Here is an 18,856-nt window from a genome sequence, read left to right as displayed (position 1 = left end):
TTTCCACGCCAAACAATCCACTGCATCCAGCGTGCATCTGCAATCTTTCTGCGTCCGGAAGCGTGGAACGGTGAGAAAAGCGACCGCACTCGGGTGGCGCGCGATTCGCTTGAAGCTCACTCGTCGGCTCACTCGCCAGCTCGCTCGCGATCGGTTCGCGGCTGATCGAGGAAAATGCGAAAATGTATTCCTGCCGCAGCGCTCGTCGGGTTCGGATCGGGAAGCGCCAGCTTGGTGCCGAGCGAGTAGTGTACCGAGTTTTTATAACTTTTTTAACTCAATTTACGCCAATCGTTCCACTTCGCCTGGCAGCGATTGAACTAGTGTTGTGTGTGTCCTTCGCGGCTCATTTAATTTTTAAATGTAACCGTTTCCGGCCCGGGGCGCGTTGTGTAACGTCGGTGAAATGGGAGAATAATTGAAATATCGTTAGTTACAAGGCGCGTTAACAAGTGGGGCCCGATCAAAGCTATAAAGAGTGGTTCGCAACGGTTCTTTCGGATTCTGTACGATCACCATCCGCACGCCCGTCAGTTCTGTGTTTTAGTTGGGACGAAGCGGGCCCAAGATGGACTTCCGAATTACGTGAACCACCGGGCAGTCATTTTCCCATATCGCGCGCCCGTGGACCCGGTGTTTCGGTTTCGGTTGTGTGACTGCCAAAGGGGTGTAAGAGAAGCTGGGCAGAGAAGTGATTAGCAGTGAAAATAAGTGAGCCATAATGAGATTATTGCTGTGCGTGCTTACCATTCTATCGCTGCTGGCAGGTAAATTGCGCCCGTGGCAGGTTCTTCTGTCGGAGTTCCAAAATTTTCCACCCCAAAGTGTTATTATAATTCTCTCGCCCAGTCCCGGGTTTTCCCACATTAGGCGCCAACACTTCCGATCAATGCCGGCCTCAGGCCAATGGTGTGCTCCACATGTGAAGTTGTTCGTGTTAATTAAAATAAGTTTTATACTATGCTTTGCGCCCTGTCCCTCGGTTCGAAGGGATCGGTGCCATTTTCCAGGGCGGAGTGTTGGACCTGAACTTCTTTCGCTGCATGTGGAAAAAGAACTACGAGTGCCCGCACGAGGACATACGGTTTTTCCTCTACACACCGTAAGTATCGCGAGGGGATCGAGGGAAGCATTAGCACGACAAGGATTAGTAGTGGGCCGTTCGTAATGGCCCCCGGGTGACGCCATAATTTGGCGGACTCGCCTCAATTTCGCGCCACCGCCAAGAAGTGGGAAATGAAAAAGGTTTCGGTCGAGCAAGTCGCTTGTTCGGCATCGCTTTTATTTGTTTATTGGATTTTACAGCCCCACATCTGGCTAATTGTTTCTTTCGTGGGGTTCGGTAAACGTAACACCGTGAAGAATCGGGTTTTTGGGGGTTGCCAGCAAGATGGATAACTGCGGTGCTCGTCTAAGTGATATTATTGAGACCGTTAGCCGGCCAGTCGGTCTGTAATTGTTCACGTATTGTGCCGTGGGCATAGTTTATGGTCCCTGTTTCCCACCCAGACTGGCTGCAACGGAACTCTAACGGCTGAAGAGGAAGACTACGAATCAAATTCTAGGATAAGGGAAGTGCTTCAAGTAACCCACTTCCACTTGTCCAGGAAATGACGATGACGGAGACCCATGGTTGGAGCTTGTCCAATCGCGTAGACACCCATTTCGCCTACGATCGCTCCCTCAGTGTGCGGAGGCCAAACGGACGCTCAAGTGCAAGTGCAAGGCGAAGAATGCAACCTACACCTGGGGCAATCAAAATCCTGTTTCGTCGTACCGTCGATTGGCCGTTTTGCATTGCACAAGTTGCACAACTCCATTCCGTGGACGGGCTAAGCTTCTCAAACGATTCACACGCCGGTGGTTGTCCGCAATGAGAGTGAAGGACGAGAACTGGTCTCCGCTTTAATGGGTCACTGGGCTACGCTTAGCTTAGCCATCGTCGTCGTCGTCGGCGGCAGGAAAAGAAAGGGACCTCACCAGTGGCATGGAAAGGGACCAGCGAGAATTTTATTTCCAAACGGTTAATGAGAAGCTGTGACCCACAACCGAACGCTTTCAGGGTTAATTTCACTTTCTACGCGCCCTCAGACAGGATGAACGGATCCCTTTCGGGTCCCTGGCGGGCAGAAAGCTACTCGCACGCACCCCTTCAGTGAGAGTGGAAATTCATTATCATAAGCTTCCTTACCATTATCATAGCTACGGCATCCTGTCCTGGGTCCGGCCAGCGTCCGTGCATTAGACACGGTGATGGCTGAGCTTGGTGGGAGATCGATTATTTTAATGAGCGCCCCTATCATCATCCGTGATGGCCGTTAATCATGACTGACTGAGTACACGTTGGTTGAAGCTGGACCAGAGTTTCCGATTTAAAAGGTAAACTCACTGGCAGACTGAGTCCGTTTCCTTTGCTAAATTATGATCATTACTCAAAACTCATCGACGGATCAAGCCGCTCATCTTTGGGGGGCCGGTTTCGTGACCCCGTTCTGGTGCGTCCGCCCCCGATTCTGGAGCCGATTCCGTTCGTAATGGGTACGTTAAAGAGAGGCTGAAAGCTTCGTTTTATTCTCCACTAAACCTCCTCCTTATTCCGTTAACTGTACCGATTATTTGGCAATGAAAACCACGATCAGTTTTTTTTCTCTATCAGTTTCTCTGTGAATCACTGGCTGGCAAAGAAAAGGTCAATTAAAGGATGAGCAGGGTGCACCGAAAAGCGGGTACGATCACCCCCGTGCAAAGTGACAGTTTGGTAAGCGTGGGATCAAAAGGCTAAGAAAACATGTACCGGTGTCTGCAAATACACGCGATCATGCAATGATCCTCCTGTTGCTTGCGCTTGGTGTTGCTGGTGTTCCCCGATTGTTTGTGCCGTGGCGGGTTCATAAGACACCGTAGTGCCATTTAAGTACATTGCACGCGAATCGTGATTCCTACCGCCGGATGCTAAAGTGTCTCTCTGTTTCTAGCCACGGTCGATCAGGCGGAACGCAAGAAGAAAGCGCCATTGCGAGCGCGTCGCGACCCGACGCGGGTTCGCTGCTTACCGATGCATTGCAGTCTCCGGCCGGTAAATCGTTTGAAGCAAGCACGATCATCCGCCGTAAACTATGACATGTGATGTGAGCCGCGATGCACACTTTTTTCCCCCGATTTCTGCCAATTTATGGAGAAAGCCCGGTAGGAAGAGTGCGAGATGGCTGCCATTCTAGTGCAATGTCTGTCCACGATCGGCTTCATTGCATTCGCATCGCGCGGTGCCGGCGTTGCATCAGCGTAATTAACCGGCCGTTTTTCCGGGAGCGCCGGGAAAGTGAAAGCATGGAATTGCGACACCTTTTCTCACCTTTTCAGGGAGGGAGCGCGGAAGTTCAGCCCCCGAGCGCCTTGTTAATGTGATCAAAATTAAGTCACACCGATTGCGATCGCCCATGTACGCTCGATCGGAATGGGTTGACCTCTATAATGCATTTTCTTTCCACTTCCATTTCTTTCCCACTGGCACATCGGTTGCCACAAAGAAAGGGAAAACTAAATCTACAAGGTGTTGGGCGAATTAATAAATGATCATTTGGCGCTAGATGATGTAATTTAATTTATGTTTGTGTGCAAGTTAGACGCTTCCTTCCTGTTTGATGCAGCGAACAAAGAGCCAACATGTTTAGTCACCCTAATTTGGCGCACGCATCGTGTTTGTTTTCGTTTGCAATTCATAATCTGTGTCTGATCTCATCCGGTGCGCCTGCAGGAAGAGAAGCTCCCACACGGGGCCGATCGATCCACTCATTCCGGTGGTGTTAACAACAATGGCCGACGCGTATGTTCGTCGCCTACATTCCGCTACCGTGAAGCATGAAATGTTTTCCCTCCCCATCGGTCCTTCCGCGAGCACACCTTTCGAGCCGTCTGCTCTCATTTACATACGGGCCCCACGCGGGCAAACACCTTCTCATTGTGAAGATGTTCTGCTCCGGAGCTTCCACTAATGGCCCCGCCAACCGGAACCACTGTTTTTCCGACCAATTTTCCCATCGCTGCGTGCGACAATAATTCGATAAAACATAAATTGGAACCAGGACTAGCCCCGATAACAGCGCTAATGTGTCTTTCGTTTACACCCCGATTCCCGCTTCCGGCAGAACGTTTCGCAAGGGCAAAGTGATCGACATGAACAATCCGAATTCGATCTTCAAGGCGGGCTTCATGACGAACCAGCAGACGGCGATCATCATTCACGGTTTCAACGGCACGCAGACCAGTCGACACATAATGTTCCTGAAAGACGGTACGGCACGTGCCGCCCCCAAGCGGCAGCTTTCGGAAGCTCTCTATCGCGCGCCGGAAAGCTCCAACTCAAGCCGGCTTCAAATTTGATGCGCTTTCTGTGTTTCGTTTTATGTTTATGTGGCGGCGCATCATGGCAGCGTATCTTTCGCGTAAGTTTAACGTGTTTGCCGTCGATTGGGAGGTGCTGTCCCAGTACCCGTGCTACCTCTCGTCGCTGTCCAACACCAAACTGGTGTCCCAGTGCACGGCTCAGCTCTACTCGTTCCTTACGTTCGCCGGATGTACGAGCAAACAGATCACCTGCGTGGGCCATTCCCTCGGGGCTCACATTTGTGGCATGATGAGCAACCATTTGACCAAGAAGCAGTACAAAATAATAGGTAAGTCCCTTGCGAATATCCCTTCCAGAGAGAGGCACGACTGAAAGGCCGTTTAACGACAGGATTGGATCCTGCGCGGCCGCTGATAGAAAAGCACGCATCGACCAAGTTCCGGCTGACGCGAGATGACGCCCGATCGGTGCAGATCATCCACACCAATGCCGGTCTGCTGGGGCAGAGTGCCTTCACGGGACGGGTGGACTTTTGCATCAACGGTGGCCAGGTGCAGCCGTACTGCGAGGGTGACAGGATAAGTATGGCCACTCCCGCTGTTCCTAGCGATCGTTTTCCCGTTCGTTAACCGCTTCCAATCCTTTCAGAACAAGCGCGATGTAGTCACTTCCTGAGCGTGTGCTATCTGGCCAACGCGATCCTGGCCGCACGGCCAATGCGCGCAGTACGCTGCCCGTCGGGATGCGTGCCAGATAATCGGATACCTTTCGTTAAGGTGAAACAACGGGTGCGACTGAAATGGGTCCGAGTGGGACAGGATACGCCGGGAAAGTAAGAACCCTAAGCCCTTGGGACGGAGCAGAAACACGATTGCTTTTATCTCGTTCTTTTTTTACAGTGTAACCGGAGGATACTGTGTTCAAATGGAGCAGAACATGAACTGTCCGTTCAACTAATGACTGAGTGAGGTTCGGTATCGAAAGAACGCGCGCCCGCATTTGGTTCTACAAATACCAGTATTAGGAGGCCGACAATGGGGTCGTGTAATAAAAGCATGTTTCGAGCGAGTGTACAGCATCGACTCTGTCTTCGAGTTCTTTCCTCGGGATCCGATTCGGCAAGTGGGCCACACTAGAAAGTTTCAGCACACCCCCCGTAATGGGTAGAACAAAAGGGTGATTCACCGGAACACCGGAATGAACACCGCGAAGGGTTCATTTGGCCTGAAATGCGCACTTCTCTAAATGTCTAACGCAAGCGCACTTGCTGCACTCGCGCACCCCGACCGTCTATTATGTTGGCTTCAAACGGTGGCTTCCAACGACGTGCCTGGAATAGCGAAAAAGCAACGGGAAGGTGTTAACATCATTTTGACATTTTGCTGAGTTTCTTTTCCAGCGCTAGGGTTTCTTTATTACTTTGGGTTCGGAAGGCGTTGCGCAGGAAATCCATTACTGAAGGGTGGTTCGGGGAGGTTTCCGCAATGTCCCTTACAATGATGTCATTTATGCTAAAAGCGCTGGTCAGTTCAACGCACTAGAGTCGCTTAGTGATCGTTATTCTTCGTTATCTGCAAAACTATTTTGAATATTTCGACGATCGATGCCACTGATCGTTTCCTGTGTTCTTGAATATTAATTTATTGGAACAGCCAAGAACAGACTAAAGTGATGCATTCGTCATCAATCATAATGAGCCGCCATTCCTCGAATCGCGGTGATCCTCATAAAGGGGGGCAAAATGTCTCCTCGAGCTAACAGAAAAAACCAGCGCTCATTCTAACACCGCCCTTTACACGGCGATTAACGCGGTCGTCCGGTCCGACAGCCAATCGCAACAAATTATGTTGCCGTCCCCAAATGAACGTCTCACTCGGAGGGCTGTTCGAGGTTCATTCCAACGGAAACGATGCCGCGCGAAACGTTGGCTGGCTGGCTTGCGGCTAAGGTCTGCACGGCCCCCCGGCACCAGGGGGTGGCCAGTAACGTGGGGGAAGTGAAAAACCTGCAGACCGACGCGACGAGCGCACGTTCGAATGGACAGCCGGAGTTGGAGCTCGAGCTCGATCGCTCGCTGTCAGTCAGTCAGTTGGCGAGCCTTGGATCGTCCGGGGGCCCATCGTCTCAGTTGTCTGTGCCCAAAGTCCCACCGTGTTGCCCAAACAGGATGGTGCTGTTGCTAAAGGTCGTCCTCAGCTCGATGCTGATCAGCGGTGGTGTTATGATTTGTAAGTGTCGCTATCCATCCCCTCCAACCGAAAAACCATCCATCCCATCTCCATCGTGGGGCCATCGAAACATAGCAAGAAGAGCCACTAGATTGAGCTAAATTTGAATAAAAGTGACCAAGTGCGATCGACCAAGGCAAAAGTGGCAAGGAGTAACGAAGTTCGCGTAAAGAGCATTCGCGATCCGGGCCACGCTTCCGAATTCAGTGCGTGCCGGACCACATACCACCGCCAGACAGGAACACCATCGAAACGAAACCCGAACGAAACGAATCATATGGCTTGTTCCTGGCCAGGGAAGTCGATCACCTGCACGGTAACTAACTGCCCACGACTACTACACTAGTACTCGCACGCACAACTACACAGCACCAGCCGGGGCCGGAAAAGCGTCGCCGGCCCGGCTCTGTATGTGTGCTCGGTTCGTGCTCGTCTATTGCTTTCCGTTTTCACGATCGCGATCTAACTAACGGACACGGTACGATGCCTCCGAGCTCTGTCCTATCTCTCTTTTTCTGTGTTCTGTGTGTGCTCTTTGTACTGACCTCTACTCTCTAACATGTTAGCACTCGGCGTTCGCAGGGTACTTCTTGGTAGTTCTTTTCGGCAAAAAACAACCTTACGGCTCGATCACCTTCGCAAGTTCTTTCTATGTTTAAAGCATTCGATCACCGATCACTCACCCTTTCGAGCATCGCGCGCCAGCACGCTTCGCATTTTCTCCGTTTCCTTTTGTTCCTTCCGACCCGAAAGCATATGATTCGATCTCGGTTTTCCGTCTTTCTGTGGCGCACGGAAAACAAACGCCTTGCCGCTACGCGCATGATACGAAAACGCACACAAAACAAACCCACCAACCGCAAGACCAATTTATAGACGCCCAGGCGCAGCATCTACTGGCGCAGGCGCTCTTCCTCGGCGACCCGGACTCGTACAACAGCACGCGCGAGGACTGCGTGTGGAAGCGGGGCAACGGCCAGGATCAGGTCTGCCCGGACCAGGACATCCAGATCTTCCTCTACACGTCCGGCATCGCGAAGGACAAATTCAAGGTACGGTACCGTGCGGTGCGGTGGTCAGCTCCATACCCTCTCAAAAGCCCATGGCCTCGCTCTCATACCGGGCGGCCCGTGTTTGCTCGTGCAGATCGCGCGCGTTTCGCCCGCAACCTACTTGCAGTTGGCCTGGCTTGGCGCACTCGACGCCTCGCCACAGCACGCGACTCGTTTTTGAACGTCAAGGTTGGCTTCAACGATTGCGTCCTAATGCGCCGGAGCTGCAACCTGCTGCAGTCCGCTGTGCAGCGCGTCGCATTTGGCGGTGGCCAAAGCAGGTTTGACCATTAACCGCATAACTACATCGCATCGCGGCCACTGTCCAGCTCGAATCAAGACCGCACATTATGAACTCGATACATAATCGTATGTGGCCTCGGGCAACATAAGGGCCGCATCGCGTGAAAGGTCGCAAGAGGGGCCAACCAACGGGCACCAAACACGATGCGTTTGAAGTTCATTATCATCCCCATCATGACGGGTTCCTTACGATGGTTGTTTGTTTAAATTTCAACTAATAATTAGACAATAGGACGCGAATCTTTGGCTTCGGACCCAACTTCGCGCCCCACTAATTAGTGTCGCTGGTCCGTTAGCGATCGCGAAGGAATCACCCTCCATAATTGCTAATCGTCATGCAGGGCGGCGATCGCAGACACGCGACAGGCGTGTAGCTCGGCACGAGCTGCATTCTTAATCAGGCACCTCCGTAGACGGGGGGGGTACGGTGCAACCGGAAACTCGGCTTCGGAAGTGCACCCTTCCTCGTGCCCTCCACTCTTAGAGGTAGAGGAGCTTGCTGCTGCAGAGTAACGGACCAAATTTAATATTCAAATACAGCACGGCCCGAGTCGAGCCGCGCGGCGCGTTACCTTCACCACCGGCCCGAACAACCAGTTTGTTAACCTCAATTGTTGTTAACCGCAAAACAGTGTTCGAACGCCACGTGGCCCTGATCGTGGCCGGGAGAAGATTAACCGGCGCCGCCGACGACGGCGTTATCGACGCACCTTTGACACAGTTCTAGATCGTTGCCACTCTCTCTCTCTCTCCACACTCTGGCAGTTCGATCACCGGCTTCGGGACTGGTTGAACAACACCGAATGGGATCATGCGAAGGAGAACATCATTCTGATACACGGGTACGCCGGCGGAGATGACACGCTACCGATTGTGGTTCTACGCGATGGTATGTGGTGCGCGAAATGTTCTCCACACCGATCGAAAGTGATCTCTTGATCCCGTTTTTTTTTCGGGCAGCCTACATAAACCACGGGGGCTACAATGTGTTTCTCGTCGACTGGGGGGCCCTCTGCCAGCCGCCGTGCTACGTGGCCGCCGTCTACAACATCCGCCCGGTGGCGACCTGTCTTGCGCAGAGCCTGATGCAGCTGCGTGATCTGGGGCTGCCAGTGGAACGGACAACGTGCGTTGGTCACTCGCTCGGGGCACACATCTGTGGGCTGATGGCCAACTATCTCAACTTCCGAATGGAGCGAATCATCGGTCAGTTCGAACTCCGCAAGCAATCCGATCGTAAACTGACTGTAACTTCCACTCTCCGACTTTCCGTAGCTCTCGATCCCGCCAGGCCACTGATTAAGCCGGGTGGAGTGAACCGGCTGGACCAAGGGGATGCCAAGTACGTACAGGTGATACACACCAACGCTGGCCACTATGGTGAAGGAGGTCGTGTGGGGCACATCGATTTCTGCGTTAATGGCGGCCGGCGGCAACCGTACTGTGGAAACAGCACCAGTAAGTGCGGGAGTCATAGTAACCAACATGGTGTCAGAGGACAGTCATAGAAAGCATCGTCTTTTTGACGTCTCTTTTTAGACATTAATCTGTGCAGCCACATCTGGGCCATCTGCTACCTCGCGCAGTCACTGTACGAAGGACACGAACCGATGGCGGAACCGTGCAGCCGTCGGTGTCCCTCGAATGCCGTCCTGTCCGGGCTGCGAGAAGGCCGCCGTCGAAGGTTCGGCTATGCGATGGGCTACGCCATTCCGATGGGCCTGAAAACACCACCAAAGTAAGCGACGGACGTGTCGGAGCCTTCGTTGGTTCTTAACCTCACTAAAAGATAGCGAAATACGATCCATCAGCCTAGAGACACTTACAGTTAACATTCTGACAAGTAATTTACCTAGAAATGGAAACCTAATATGCCACACATAACTTAACCACTCAGAAGACTGCATTACTTCAAGGTCCTCGATCGCAAACGATCGTCTTAAACGTAGAGATCAGTCACAGAGATCATCACTTCGTGGTGAAGTCTCGCAGATCGTGCAGGGGCACATTGGTCAAAACCATAAACAATCCCTTCAACAGCCCCTAGGCCTGAAATCGGCATCGGAATCATAATTAACCTCATTCTTTCGTTGCAGTGCCTCCGGTTCGTACTGCATCAAGGACAACTATCCTCCGTTCTGCCCATCGAACCCTGCGATGCCCGGAGATCAACGGTGCTGCATTTGAATAACTGCCACCCGATCCTGGGGCGATCATTCATCTTCGACAGCGACTTCCATCATCACCATCGATCTAATTTTAAGTAGATAAGCCACGGCTCCAGTGTTTAGATTTAATACTCACCCATCATCACCACCGTAATTAGCATCATCGACCGTCGAGATCATCATCACGCTACACGATTAAGCGTGTTCGGAAGTTCGGTAGGGTTAACGTTTGTAGAACTTTTTGTTAAATAAATTCGCGACTGGAAGCGACTGAATCAATCCCTAAAGACCCACAGGTTTGTTTACTGATTCATCTTGTGAAAAGAAATGCATGCTGGTTGCGGGCTTCCGCCGTCCTTATCTTAACAGAATAATTGTAACCTTGAAAACTAATCGCCATGATTTGGTGTACCTTGAGGATGCCGCATTTTTACTGCTGCTGCTGCTGCTACTGTCGTTCATAACAACTTACGATCGATCACTTCTCACGGGCAGGTGAGAATTACTCTCTACCGGCACGAAAGAACACGCCGCTCTCTCTCCAAACTCAACGCCCCACTCAGTTTCACAGCACAGCATATAAAACGAATTCTAGCTCGCATCTCCCAACCATTAGCCGGTGGGATCGTGTCACGGCTGGGCTCATCAGCGGAAAAACGCGCTGCACGAAGTGTGTGGGGACATTAGAACGCACCGCGAACCGGATCTGCATCCCGCCAGTTAGCCAACCAGCCAGCCTGATCTTAACCCTGTCCCTAGCTCTGGTGGCAACTCTGAAACGCCCCACCAAAAAGCCGGTCGGCGACCACGACATGGTGGGGCAGTGTTGCCAACTCTGCCGCAGTCGTCGCTAGTTCAGCCCCGCACGGGAACCACTTCGCACCACCACCTCGTAACGATTCCACAATTTGACCGTTTCAAGCTCCGGCCATAGGACTACTTAGTTTGCAGTTGGCGCGCAACAACGTCGGAGCAGACGAACCGGACAGCCCACATCGGTGGTGATCAAGTGTGAAACTGTCGTCCCTACCTTGCGAGATCGATCCCAATTATTATTGTGTAACCCCCACGGTGATCTTCGTCGCTTGGCCGCTGACAATTGCTGGCCTCAAAATGCAAAGCCCCGGCATTAGTGGAAAAGAAAGTGTCCAGTGGTTAAACGGTGGATGAGGGGACGGAAAAAAATGGGACAAACGGTGGCTAGCGTGTACGTGTAGAGGGCACCCAAAAAGGAGTGTCAAAAACTGTTCAGTTTAAGCCGATTCGTTCCGTTTGTGAAAATGTGCCATACCCTCCCGGAAACCCGGTACCGGTGTCAAGGGTCCACGAAGGTACTGTTGCTCGTCTGGCTGGCCATCACCATCGGGGTGCAGGCGCACGACTGGAAGATAGGTCCGTGCCAGGTGCAGTTCCTTGAGCCGTGCACCTCGAAAACGATCGCGTTCTATGTGTTCTCATCGGATCATCCGAACGATGGGCCGACACTGCTCGATTCGATCGATCCCCGAGTTCCTGACCACATTTTGTTGAACCACACCAACAAGCTGATCGTGCACGGGTACGGTGGAAGCATCGATTTCAACGCCACCAAAAAGATCCGCAAAGGTTCGTCCGGGCTCGCCTCCATCCAGCAGGATACGGCGTGTAATCGCATCTTTCCGTTCTGTTTCCATAAAGCCTACCTCCGGCAGCCGCACACGAACGTGTTCATCGTGGACTGGGGAAAACTCTCCCGACTGCCCTGCTATCCGACGGCCGCCTTCAACACCAAGCAGGCTGGGGAATGTACGGCCACGTTCCTGCTCGGACTGCAGGCCAACCACCCGGAGTTTAGTAGCCGCGAGCTGCACGCCATCGGCTTCAGTCTAGGAGCGCACGTTCTAAGCTTCACCAGCAACGCGCTGGAAAAGTCGATTGGTGTCCGATTCAAGCGTATCACAGGTTCGTACTCACTCCTTTCTAACCGGGCCCCCCCTTCGGGTGAGTAGTGGTTCACATTGACCAAGTGACAGTTTCATGTGCTCTGTGCCGCGTCGCGCACCAAGTGTCCCCCCGGTGCGCGCGCAAATTTTGAATTAATTTTTTACGATTCTTCCGAGCTAGATGAGTAGCTATGTCCTAATGCGCCCAAGCGGTGCTTGCATCATCAGTCGCGAGACTTTCGGAACTCGTTTTACCGGCACCGAAAAGGCAACGTTCTACCAGAACGAAGCATGTGTGCGATCGTCCCGCCCGGTTGCAGCGCCGTGATTTTCTGGTCGATTAATTTGCAACGGCGCTCGAGTCGGTCGGTCGAGGTTTCATTGGACCATTTCGCGAAGCACGTTTCGAAAATCTGATAGAAGCCAAGCCTGGATTCGATACACACTCGGTGGAAGGATATCTGTGGCGGCCTTTGGGGGTATCGGTGTATCGGGTCATCGAGTGTTCCGATCGCACCATTAGATTTGGTGAGCCACAATCTAGAGTATCGCCTATCGCCTCGTTTTCCACAAGGCCAACAATTGGTTTGATCACTTCTGCAAGTGATCAAGTCCCCGTCGGCTATGCGCGTTATGCGCGCGTAATGAGAGAGCTTTTCTCATTGACTATGCATAACATGCATTGTTTGAGGTGCGAGGCGCATCCGCTACGCTAAGCGCCGAGCTGCATCTCCCTACATGAAACATGCTGAGAATGGTGTCGTCCCAGCATGGAGTCAACCTTTCGGTTTGACCCCCCACCTGGGAAGGTAATTATGGGCATCAATAAATAAAATTATTCATGACACACAACCGTAGGGCGTCCATCGGAGAGATACCCCAAAGCCAACCTTGTAATTGGCTTTTCATCCGAGGGGCCACAATCTGCGATGATGTCCTGCGAAGATTGTTTGTTTGACGCTCCATCTCTTGTCGAAAGATCGTGTACTCTAATGTCAATGTCATAGCGGCGACGGGGATCCCATTTGGCCTGAGTCAAGTTCAAAGCCCAAGTTCACGTGGGGCGGCAAAAAAGAAAGCACACTGCCGTTTTTGCTATCATTTGCTCGAGCACGCGCGCTTCCGCAGAACGCTCGTTGAGGTCGAGGTCAAGTGGGCTAATGGCGAGCATAAGATTTGAGCGCGTATTTGTTTCTCTCCCGTGGTGTAGGTCTCGATCCGGCCCTGCCATTCTTTGCCACGGCCAGACCCCACTGGAAGCTGGACCAGGGCGATGCGGACTTTGTCGATGTGATCCACACGAATGCGGGCGTCTACGGGAAGATCGAAACGTGCGGCCATGTCGATTTCTACATGAACGGTGGCCAGAACCAGCCCGGCTGTGAGAATGATCCAAGTAAGTACCGCCGTATCCTCCACGCCGTTCGACGTGTGCTAATCGATCACACCACACGTCGTTGCAGATCAACCACTGTGCAGTCACAAGATGGCGGCCGCGTACTTTGCGGAATCGATCAACAGCAAGCATGGCTTCTGGGCAACGCGCTGCACGAGTTACTTTGCATACTTTTTCGGCTTCTGTAAGTACCGTGTCGATCAGCAGCAGCAGTCATCGATCGCCGGCGGAGATAGTCGCCGGTCGCGGAGCAGCAGCGAGGAAGCCATCACCGGTCAACCGCCGGTGGCCGCCGCCTTTGGCGAAAACAACAATGAGTTCGATAGCGATCGCATACTGATGGGCGAGCACTGTTCGGAGACGTGAGTAGCACCTCAATCATCCGCGCGCCCCGTCTGCGTTTCCGCGTTCTGCACGCGTAAATATTTCTCGACCGGACGGGACTACTTTTTGACGTCTTTAATCGAAGGCGTGTGGCGTCAGTGACCTACTCAGTGCTGGGGCTACGTTTCTCCACGACACCTCCTTCGTCGTTTTAATGGCTCTGTTTCGCTTTTCTCTCCCCCCGGGCGCAGTGTCGAAGGCGTTTACTTTGTGGCAACGAACCCAGAACCACCGTACGCGATGGGCTTCTACTAATGAGTAGAACCAGATGCACCTAGGACTCGGATGAGGACTCCGGACACCGCGAAGAGGGCGGCCAAAGTGTCCCGCGAAGCGTACCGAAACCAGCCACCGGATGTGCCGTGTGAGGCGTAATGTTTTTAATCGAAAGCATGGGATCGGAACGCGGTGGCATGACGTTGCCTCATCACTCGTCAAAACTCGCTCTAACAACAAACATAAACGATCCGAAATACGGTGCAATACGGCGGCGGCGGTGGCTACAATTCTCGGTAATGGTTTCATTACGCGCTCGCCCGCTCGCTAGGCTGACTCAGAGGATCATGACTGTGAAGTAAAGGGATAGTGCAATTATGAATTAGCAGTGATTTATCGAACTGTTTGAAGACCGGCGGTTGGTGGCGGTTTACCATCAGCACCGTTGCTCCATCGAAAGATCAGTGGTAATTTGTTGGCTCATTTGATCGCCGGGTCCGTTGAGCACGGCCTCATCTTGAGGACCTGACCTTCAACCGGCGACGCTGCAGGATAGCGCTGTGAAAGAAAATAGGCGTAAATGTTAAAGATCGGGAGCCGCGAGGCGCCCAACGCTTAAGCTGATCTTGGGTCAGCAATAAAAAGTGACAGAAAAGGGAGTGGTCGTCAAACGGTTCAAGGGCTGAAAAGCTACAAAATATTGATCACTAAAGAATAGTACTGTTTTAAGAACGTTTTATACTTAATAAAATTAACTCTGTTATGTTATTACATTTCAGTCATTCAAACAAATACTGGTGATCTCTCTCGGCGATCGGATGAAACGTGGTGTTGAGTATGCCATGAAGTAATGAGCAGGGATCGAGCACTCTTAGCGAACCACCTTGAAATGATCGTAAGCTCAGACGGACGTTTATTAGATTTGCAATAGTTTGCTACACACCCTCGGATTGGTGACCAAATGTTCACCCATCGGGGCCCATTAATCGTAACGACTCTTTTTCAACCGGTTTGTCGGGGATTCGGGCGTCACCTTAACGCACTCCGGCATCGCACCAATACAAGCTGAAGCCGGCCGCGATAAACAAAAACAACCCGCGACCCGCAATCCGCGACCCGCAATCCGCGACCCGCAACCCGTTCGCGTATCGGCTGCTTGACGTTTGCGTAAATGTTGTGGTTCGTTCTAATCGCTGGTGGTCACGAAAGATAGCACCGTGCCGTGCAATCGAAAGCAGTGGGTGAAGGGGCCAGCCACTTCCTTCTTTCACCACGGCCCCCAACGGTTTGATTCATCGACTTTCACTCCCCCAGACAGCGCTCTGTCGGCACGAGCCTCAAATGGTCAGTCGATGTAAACGGTTCGGCACCGACGGGCGCGCGCTTTTGGGGCCGATTTCCCACCGAGACCGGACCGAGTGGCGGAATTCGGACAGAAGCGCAGGAAAATCGATATCGTTGAAGGAATCACTAACGAGTCGCGCCGCGTCCCAGTAAATTTGCGTTCTGCAAAAGGGGATTTGAATATCTTGTCCCCCGCTGTGTGTATCGATTCGTGTCATAATTCGTGTCATTCGTGGTAGAAGGACTCCCTGGCGCAGTGGCCAGCTGGTCGCTGAAAACACTTTCGCGCAGACACACAATCTGAACGCGGTAAGAATATTTAAGCATTTCGGTCGGAATCCGTAGGCGGAGAAATGAACAATGGAGAAACCTGGGTCCGTCTCAACCCATTAGGCCATTAGCTTTAGTTACTTTCCAGTGTCAAGTGGTTGTGGATGCAGCCGATCGATCGTTGTGCAGTGAGAACCATTACGGTGCACCTTTTTCACCAGTGTGCATTTTGCATTACAGGTCACAGTGCACTTCTTCATCCGGTGGTTCCCCGTTATCCGGTGTGTGACTGTCTGCGAAGAAATGAAAAGGTGTGCGTGCGATCTAATACATACAGAGTGATAAGGGCAAACATAAAACCAAACAATCGTGTTATCAATTGTGTGACATAATCCTCCGGTCGCGCGATAGTTTTTTTATGAAGCTACGATAATGTTTAGCAGTATTCAGCACCTTTGCAAACCCTTTCGAGAATGCTGGAAATTAAGGGTAGTACTTTTAATAGGTAAGAATAGTTGGGGTCAACATAACGCGTTCCTCGTTGAAGTGGTCATTGTCAATGTTATCGCGGCTGAGAGGGAAGCAACAGGCATTCCTCTTCTCTACAAGCGTCAACAAGATCGCTTATCTATCTTCCCTTCGCGATAACTGAATGTGCAAACATTCTCCACCACGAGCTATTTTTGAATGCGCCTATTGCTCGTCAAGCCGATTGCATAACCAAAGGCGCTTTTCTCAAATTCGGTTTTCTAATCCCCCCGAAGTGTTGCTGCTTCCGGTCGCCGTCGTCCGTTCGGTTCCGGTTTCCGTGAAGAGGGGGCGAAGCAGTTTTACCATCGGAAACTGCGTGTGGGTCGTAGACCAGCCGTGCCCCGATGCTGACATTCGGTTCTATCTGTTCACCCGCTCCAATCCGGACGATCGGCAGTACATCCATATCGATGAGAGTTGGGAAAAGTCGAACATTAGCTCGTCGTTCTTCAACCCATCGCACCCGGTAAAGGTGATCATCCATGGCTACAATGCCGATATGTTCCTGACGCCGCTGATAAACATGAAAGGAGGTACGTGACACCTCTGGGTACAAAAAAAAAGATTCCTACTCACCGGGGACTAATTTCACTTTTCCAGAATACCTCTCACGGGGGAACTACAACCTGATTTACGTCGATTGGAGCGACATTGCGCAAGGTCCTTGTTACCCGTCGGCCGTGCACAACACACGACACGTCGGCACGTGCATTGGTCAGATGGTGAACCGGATCATCGATGCCGGCACGGATAATATCCATCTGATTGGCTTCTCGCTCGGTGCGCAGGTTACCAACTATGTGTCGATCGCAGTACGTCCGTTTCGGTTCAAACGGATCACTGGCCTAGATCCAGCGATGCCACTGTTCATTACCGCTCCACCGGACGATAAGCTGGATCCCTCGGATGCTGAGTTCGTTGACGTCATTCACACGAATGCGTTGGTGCAGGGAAAAATCGAACGATGTGGCCACGTGGATTTCTACGTCAACGGAGGTATCATGCAGCCTGGTTGTTGGAGCTCTGGGCAAAGTGAGTGTTCCTCTTCGCACCGAAGATTGCTTTGATCACCGATCACTGCTTGTTTTCAGATCCTATGGCTTGCAGTCATCATCGCGCACCGGACTACTTTGCCGAATCGATTCGCAGCCTTACAGGATTTTGGGGTTGGAGCTGTCAAAGCTACGTGTACTACCTGCTGGGGTTCTGTCCCCAGAGCAATCTGCAGGTGGTGGCTGGTGAGGACTGCCCGTCCGGGACGGAAGGAATGTTCATGGTTACCACCAACGCCGCATCGCCGTTCGCAATCGGGCGATGGTCCGGTTTCAACCTACCGCAGAAAAAGGACTCGGCTCTGCACAAACATGGCCTCAACCGAGATCCGTTCATCAGTGACATCGACCAGTGGGGAAAATTGGATGGCTCGTTCAACAACGTTGACCACTTTCCGACGCCCTACTCCCAGGATCCGAATCCAGACGACGATGACGAGTGGCCGTACTTCAATCACGTTGGCACCAAGGAGTTGACTCGGGAGCACATAAGAAAAATACTCGAACAGGACAAATCACGATACAAAGGCGAGGAACGTCCGATTATTGTAAGCACACTGGCCACCACTATCCCAACGACAGTACCGAGTGCCAACGAGGTTGACGAGGAGCGTTTCTACCTCGAGGACTTGCGACGGCGACTGCAGCAGAAAGAGGCCAGTGTCATGAACAAGTACACCATGCCAGCGTTCAACGCCAACTAAGCTCACCGCGACTATGATTTTTATTCCATGTTGGACTGATAGCACCATCAAATGGAACCGGTTTTGCGGTTCTTTAATCGGTACAAGTGGTGTAATGAATAGAAAATATAGTTCGGCACAAACTCACCGGTGTGTGCTCGCCGTTTTTAAAAGGACGAGTCCGCGTTTCGCTTTAAAGGTTTAGAGTCTTCTCAATATTATTCGTTATGAACTAGTCATAAAAAGTTTACACCAAAGTAAACCATTTCAAGTGCACCGCTGCGATATTCACGTGGCCGTACCGTGACTTTTTTTACAAACCGGACAATCCCGGACACAACGAGTGGAGATACTATTTGCAGCGTTTCGCGTAAAAACGACTGTTTACAATAATAAAGATATGGAAGGTTGCGATGTTTGCAGTGCTTCTAAGCCTAGGTTCGTAGGTTCTCTAAGTTATTTCTGCAAAAAGAATCGCCTCCAACTCAAAAGTTCAAATTTCTAAAAGAGTGCCTTATTAATAAATTTTGTGTCAAAAAAATCAATTGGGTTTTTCCTGATTTATACTGCTCTGTTTTTAATATTTCAGGTATGTGCATCGTAGCGCGAATACAAATGATTATTCCAGATTTGAAAATAATATCACTCTGCCGGTTATTAAGAAACAATCATTGCCAACCAATCGCTTTCGTGAGAGCCACCGTGCAGCATTACAATGTTCCGAATTGGTGTTCCGTAGTTTTATTGCGCCCAAAAGTACGACGGCCTTCAACGAGATTGTTCCGTGCGCTGTGCTGTCGACCTAACATAACTTCACTGGCCAACCCTCCAGCGTTAATTCGGATAAAGGTTTTAGACAAACGACCATCAACAGAGTCACAAGGCACAAATCGCGGTAAACGATCGCGGTCTCAATTTTGTTAATCACTATCGCTTTAAACGCTTTTATAAACAACCTCTAC

The 18,856-nt window shown here is 51.6% G+C and overlaps 2 protein-coding genes across 2 annotated transcripts; both read left to right on the top strand.

Moving 5' to 3' along the window:
- The first annotated feature begins 1,043 nt into the window (after positions 1-1,043).
- Positions 1,044-17,917, top strand: LOC131208002 (uncharacterized). Its single transcript, XM_058200645.1, has 19 exons — positions 1,044-1,102; positions 4,146-4,291; positions 4,431-4,673; positions 4,736-4,927; positions 4,994-5,177; positions 6,512-6,573; positions 7,450-7,625; positions 8,694-8,817; positions 8,889-9,134; positions 9,204-9,386; positions 9,468-9,666; positions 10,025-10,032; positions 11,417-11,701; positions 11,774-12,037; positions 13,229-13,447; positions 13,482-13,766; positions 16,393-16,692; positions 16,760-17,179; positions 17,251-17,917. Exons 1-19 carry the CDS (start codon positions 1,044-1,046, stop codon positions 17,913-17,915), a joined length of 4,260 nt encoding a protein of 1,419 aa, XP_058056628.1. The 3' UTR covers positions 17,916-17,917.
- On the top strand, positions 6,513-10,115 carry LOC131208349 (phospholipase A1). Its single transcript, XM_058201065.1, has 7 exons — positions 6,513-6,573; positions 7,450-7,625; positions 8,694-8,817; positions 8,889-9,134; positions 9,204-9,386; positions 9,468-9,666; positions 10,025-10,115. Exons 1-7 carry the CDS (start codon positions 6,513-6,515, stop codon positions 10,113-10,115), a joined length of 1,080 nt encoding a protein of 359 aa, XP_058057048.1.
- Positions 17,918-18,856: the final 939 nt, after the last annotated feature.

Source organism: Anopheles bellator, chromosome 2 (genome assembly GCF_943735745.2).
Source record: "Anopheles bellator chromosome 2, idAnoBellAS_SP24_06.2, whole genome shotgun sequence".
In the NCBI taxonomy this organism is placed as follows: Eukaryota; Metazoa; Arthropoda; class Insecta; order Diptera; family Culicidae; genus Anopheles; species Anopheles bellator.
The sequence above is the reverse complement of the archived record's forward strand: the minus strand, read 5'-3'. Positions and strand labels throughout refer to the sequence as shown.